Source organism: Sinocyclocheilus rhinocerous, unplaced genomic scaffold, assembly GCF_001515625.1.
Source record: "Sinocyclocheilus rhinocerous isolate Xijiao unplaced genomic scaffold, SAMN03320098_v1.1 scaffold1295, whole genome shotgun sequence".
Taxonomy (NCBI): Eukaryota; Metazoa; Chordata; class Actinopteri; order Cypriniformes; family Cyprinidae; genus Sinocyclocheilus; species Sinocyclocheilus rhinocerous.
The window spans coordinates 1,725,721-1,731,720 of NW_015660499.1; the positions used below are offsets into that span (position 1 = coordinate 1,725,721).

At 34.0% G+C, this 6,000-nt stretch overlaps 1 protein-coding gene across 1 annotated transcript in view; it reads left to right on the top strand.

The window, feature by feature from the left end:
• Nucleotides 1-2,493, top strand: part of pbx3a (pre-B-cell leukemia homeobox 3a) — a 54,660-nt gene extending 52,167 nt beyond the window's left edge. The window contains exon 11 of the mRNA XM_016534237.1: nt 2,047-2,493. Coding sequence (XP_016389723.1) covers nt 2,047-2,139 — 93 coding nt within the window. The 3' untranslated portion in view covers nt 2,140-2,493. The remainder of the gene's footprint in view (nt 1-2,046) is intronic.
• The last annotated feature ends 3,507 nt before the right edge of the window (nt 2,494-6,000 follow it).

The following is a 6,000-nucleotide window of genomic DNA, read 5'->3' on the forward strand; positions in this document are numbered from 1 at the left end:
CGCTTTCAACTAAATTCTGACGTCAAACAGACTCAAATCCACACTAAAAGCTCCTGGTGCAAAAGTGCATTAGAGTCAGAATATTACTGATGCACATATGTAATACACACACACACACATGCCGTCTCATGTGGTGGGAAGGAATAATCTCTTCACAGCAGGTCTCCTGGAGTCATTCAGACAGACGTTGTATGATCAAACCGTCGCTCCATGAGCCGACAAAGACGACAGCTGAGATTAAGTCTGGGAGAGGTGATGCACTTCTGTGAAAAGGCAAAGATAAACGTATGGATTCATATTAATATTCACACATGCACACAGGGCTGTTTGCTGGGATAGAAAGCAAATGCGTTCCATTTCCATTTTCCAAAATGCATCTAATAACACAACGACATGCACAGCTCTTGGCAGTATATTGAACCACGCTCTCTCTCTCTCTCTCTCTCTCTCTCTCTCTATGAGAGAATTTGCAGTCCATTTCCTTATCACTATAATAAAATATGAAACTGGAATTGCCTGCAGCTTTGTACAGATGTGAATAGCGTCTTCCCAGATGAGGTCTGATAAGATGCGCTTTATAATGGAGTCGATCTGGAGTCACAGCGCTAAAGGTTCATTTATCCATTGAGGCAGCCATGCCGACTCTCTAATACTGAAGACAATCATATCACAAAGAGAAGTAAAGGGCAGTGCGAATAGCTTCAGATGTCATGGATACTTACTAACATTTAATCTTAACATTTACATAACCGTCACATAATGTTAGCCACACTTCAAAAACAATGATTTCTGAACCAGTTTCTTTGTATATGTGTTGTTTTCCAGTTAAAATATATCTAAAAATGAGATAAATGTACATAATACTGCATTCATTTTTTAGACTTGTTTTCGAATTGTTAATTGGAGACTTGTTAATATGATTGTCTGGCAGTTTTGGCTATTTTTTTTTTTTACTTGTTTTAAGCATAAACAAGTAAAACAAGTGCAGTCCAATCCAGTGCAGAAAAAGAAATTACTAATAAAAAATTATAAAAACGTCTTAAAATAAGACCAAAATAATAGTTAAAAATCACTTTTTGCGGTGTATACTATTTAACTCCACATTTTCAATGTAAAAATCTAGCTAGTTGACTCTTTCAAGGGTATGTTAAATAATGTGAATTCATTTATGGTTAGCCAGATAATTATGACGAAAATCAAATAAAATTTAAATTTTAAATTAGTAAGATTAGACGTCTTTTTGGCCTTGTAAAAACAAACAAACAAACAAACCAAAACGAAAAGCTTAATCCAGCAAATTATAATTTGCTGGTCTTACCTGGTTTATAATGATTTCCCTGCCCAACCATTTATCAAGTGTCCAAAAAGCAGACCAGGATGGTTTAAGCTGGATTTTGTTTTAGCATGGCAAACAACAGTTTAGATAAAATGGATATAAACAGAGCAAAAAAAAAAAAATCTGTCAATCAGACAAAATAATAACAAAAAAATAAGACCAAAATACTAGTTAAGAATTTTTCTGTTTGCAACCCACATTTTCAGTGTAGAAATCTAACTAATGTTCTAGTGGACTCTTTCCAACCAGGATATGTAAATAATTAATAATAGTTGATTATGCTGCGTTGAGTTAGATAGAGTAAAAATAACCTGAAGAAAAATTTAATGGAATGAATATGTATCTAATTTATTTCCACAACTAAAAGAAGCCATTTTCACCCTGGAAAAACAAACAAATACAAAAACAAACAAACACAAAAACAAACAAACAAAAACAGCTTAATCCAGCATATGATGATTTGCTGGCTTTGCCTGGTTTACAGGGGTTTCCCAGCTGACAAATGTCCAAAAAGCTTCTAAAACCATATGAACAGACCAGCCTAACCAGAGCAGACTGGTTTAAGCTGGATTTTGTTTCAGCAGTTTATATAAAAAGGATACAAACAGAGCGTCTTATCTGATCTTGCTCTCAAAAATCGATACCAGCTAATGTTTCCATTCTGACTCTAATTGAACATCTCAAATGGTCTTTTCCGTGTCTCTTTCCAGGGTAACGGTGGCTGGCACGATGCTGTCACTCCATCTTCTGTGACATCTCCTATAGAGGGAGCAAACAGCGTTCACTCGGATACCTCTAACTGAACTTTAACTAACCCACAGGACAACCTACAGCACCCAACACAATCTCAGACAAGAACTCAGAGAGATGAGCGCGACAATGAAACAGACTCAAAACCGCTTACTTTGACCAAAACAGCACCACGTTGCAAAAATCAACCGAGAGGATTGACGGTACCAGCTTTCTTTCCAAAACTGGTGATACCTCAATAAACATGTCCAACATGTACGATTGTTGAAACAAGGGATGCTTTTGTCATAATCTCTGTGAACATCTTGGAATAGGTTTTAAAATATATCATGATTTAAATTTACTTGTAACACTGTCTTATTGCACAGTACAGTATGTTCATTCTTAAAGCCGATTTTTCTCGTACAGATCAACAACATTGATTTTTAAATTGTATTTTTAACAATTTAACTTGAGCATTAATGATATTTATCATAAATATCACTGACATTTTGGTTTTACCAAGACTTTAACAATGATTACATATGAAATCAACACTGCAGTCATGAATATTCAGATTCAGATGTGGATGTAGGGTTCCAGAAGTAAAATGCCATTGATAATGTCCATAAAGAAATAGATTTTTGGCAATAATGTACAAACTGTTGAAGATGTGTACTGTATGCAGTGATTTTATATGCTTCTGTGGAGCCGAATAGTTTTTTTTTTTTTTTCAGGTCAAGATTGGTTTACAAATTCAATGTCTTTGGAGAAATTGCATGGAAAATTTACTTCTGAGACCTTTTTGTTCATCTATTGCCGTGACAAATACTTACATAATTTATCAAATTATTTTATAACATCTCATACTTAGCATTGCTGTTAACAGGAAGATAATGCAAACCAATTTTTTATTTGATAACGCCATATAAGCGACTAGACATAATCAGCACACATTCTGTTTCTGTACATAAAAAAGCATTTTTGAATGTTATTCTTTTCTTACTCAATACATTTGAATTCTTCATTCATGCTCTGGATGACAGACTACACTGATTACTTTGCTTTAATTTTATATTCATCAGTTCACTTGGGTAGTTTATCATTTGCAATGCCGTTTTATGAGGTTGTAATATTTAAAAAGTGTTCTAATGTATTAACAGAATTTACACTGAGCAACTCTATGAAGAATAATTCATGTAATGTTATTAGTTTTTGATAAAGGAAATACTTGTGTTTCTGGCCCAAAAAAAAGTGTTTCAATAAACATTTTGAATTGAAATTCTTACCGGCTCATGCACAACATCTAATTGGATGCAAATTTTTAGCGTTTTTCCCATTCTTATTTAATGGGTAAGTTGCACATACAATACACTGACTGTCACAGAGGTTTTCTATCTTGTTAAAGCTTTACAAATGCCATTGTCTTTGTTCGATGTTCATATGTATTTGTGTTCATATGTATCGCCCTGTGAGCAATTACTTTCAGACTCAATCTTAAGGCAAGACACTAACAGGCAAAACCATCGTTTTTTTTTTTTTAGGCTACTTTGCTTCAATAACTTTACCATTAAAACTTCAATGTCTTTACTAGACTATTGGAAAGAAACATCCAAAATGCACATTTAAGTATTTATTTTATTACACTTTATCTACTTTAGTCTGTATATTCCAATTACAATACATATCTTTAAAGGCCGTTTTCTCTAAATGAGTTTCTCCTCCACTTCAGCAGTACTTACATACACCAAAACTTACAGTTTGATTCCTGTCTATATTCTGAAGATTTTTACTGAGGGGTTTGTTAATATGTCATTCATGCCGATTTATATAAAAATGTTTCCCCTAAAAACAGGCTGAAAATGCATATCTTTAAAGGCTGTGAGTTTCTTTCTCCACTTCAGCAGCACTTACATACACCAAAACTTACAGTTTGATTCCTGTCTATATTCTGGAGCTTTTTACAGAAGGGTTTGTGCATATATCATTCATGGTGATTTCTATAACATTTTACTCCTAAAACACAGGGTGAAATTGCATATCTTTAAAGGCCGTTAGTTTCTTTCTCCACTTCAGCAGCACTTACATACACCTAAACTTACAGTTTTATTACTATCAATATTCTGTATGTTTTTACTGAGGGGTTTGTTAATATATCATTAACAATGATTTATATAGCATTTTATTCCCAAAAACCTGGTGAAATTGTATGTTTTCTGGCTGTTGACAGTATTTTCTGATTCACGGAGTGATAAAAAGAGATATCAAAAATCCCTTCTGTAAAATTCTTAAACTAATATGTTAACAAAATAAAACAAGAATTCTGAATCTGGCTTTATCCAATGTTCAGATGGAAATGGTACAAGACAGACGTCAATGTGTTTTCCACCTCACAGAAAACAGAAACAAACTCCAATGTTTAGATTTCTATTCTGGAAATGTATGCATGTCAGTGAATTTTTTATTAGATAATGCCTCATTTACATATTTAAACATACCAGTTCAGAAAACTTGTAATGCAAAACAATTGTCTTAATATTCTGTGATTAATCAGCTGGGGAAGAATTGTGATATTTTATTCAAAATTTTATTCACCTGTTAAACTGTCATGTCTTGCCTTAAAATGTGTTTTTTTTTCTTGTCCTAATCTGATAAGAATCAGGTAAAACATCTAAAGGAATATCAATTGGTTTGCTTTGAATGGCATAAATAGAGAAAGATGCTTATTGGCAGCAAGATGGTGTAGTTACGTCATCTAACCATGTTAACAGCCAAACCCTTGGCATTTCCAGTGACAAATGAACCAGAATTAATATCAGCTATAATTTTTTATATCTATTTTATTAAACATTACCTGTCAAATGTTGTTCATTTTTACATTGTTATATTCTTCAAATAGAAAACAGTCATTTTAAACTGTAATAATATTTTAAAATATGACTGTTTTTACAGTATTTTTGACCAAATAAACACAGCCTTGGTGAGCAAAACAGCCTTCGTTCAAAAGCATTAAAAAGTTTTTTTTTTAATATACATAGTGCACTGTAGAGGTATGTGAATTGGGACGCAGGCCTGATCGATGCACAGGTGATTCGAGTGAAGCATCTGTGAATAAACAAAAGCAACATTCAGATAAACTAAACTAGAATTTTACACTTACTGAATAATATCTGAATGGTGCTTTCTGTAATTCTTTGTTCTTAGGTTGTTAGCTATAGCTAGAAAGTCTATTTTCATCTTCTGCCAGACAGAAGCACTTAGGGAAAGTAAAAATAGCAGCCTACATGTCTCCTTAACTAGCCACGTGACTTAATTCAGAAATAGAAGTTATGCTGCAAAGTTTAATACTTAGTATTAGGGGTTTGTGCAAATCCCTGTGATAAAATGTGACAAATAAGAACAATAGCAATAGGCCTAGCGATGCTTGCAAAACCTAAAAAGAATACAAATGAAGTACAAAGTGATTAAACAAAGACGAAAGTATTTGAAAAGCTTGTGTTGAGTTCAGTTTGATTAGTTAGCATCTCTATAAACCTCTACACATACACAGACGGCATCGTCAGCTTTGGCAAAAGGGGCTTCATTAATAATTCCACCTGAGTGGCAATAAATCTGTGGTGGTTCTCGATGAAGCGGCAACACACGCTCATAAATCAGTGAAATTACAGGACGATATTTCACGATCTCACGTCTATTTCTGTCAGTCGAACTAATAGCCTCTGCCGATCCCTCACAGTGATAGCTCATGAATCCGAGATTTGTTTTCAAAATGTCAACGGTGCAATATGCAATCTCACTGACAGCGGCAAAATGCCCTTTAATTATTTATTTACCCTCCGCTGTCAGTTAAAGGGCTGAGGGCTGAAGACGAGAGGTCAGGGAGAAACGCTGCATTAATGAGAAGTTTCAATGAAAAATTCCAGAGCGCTCGCGGC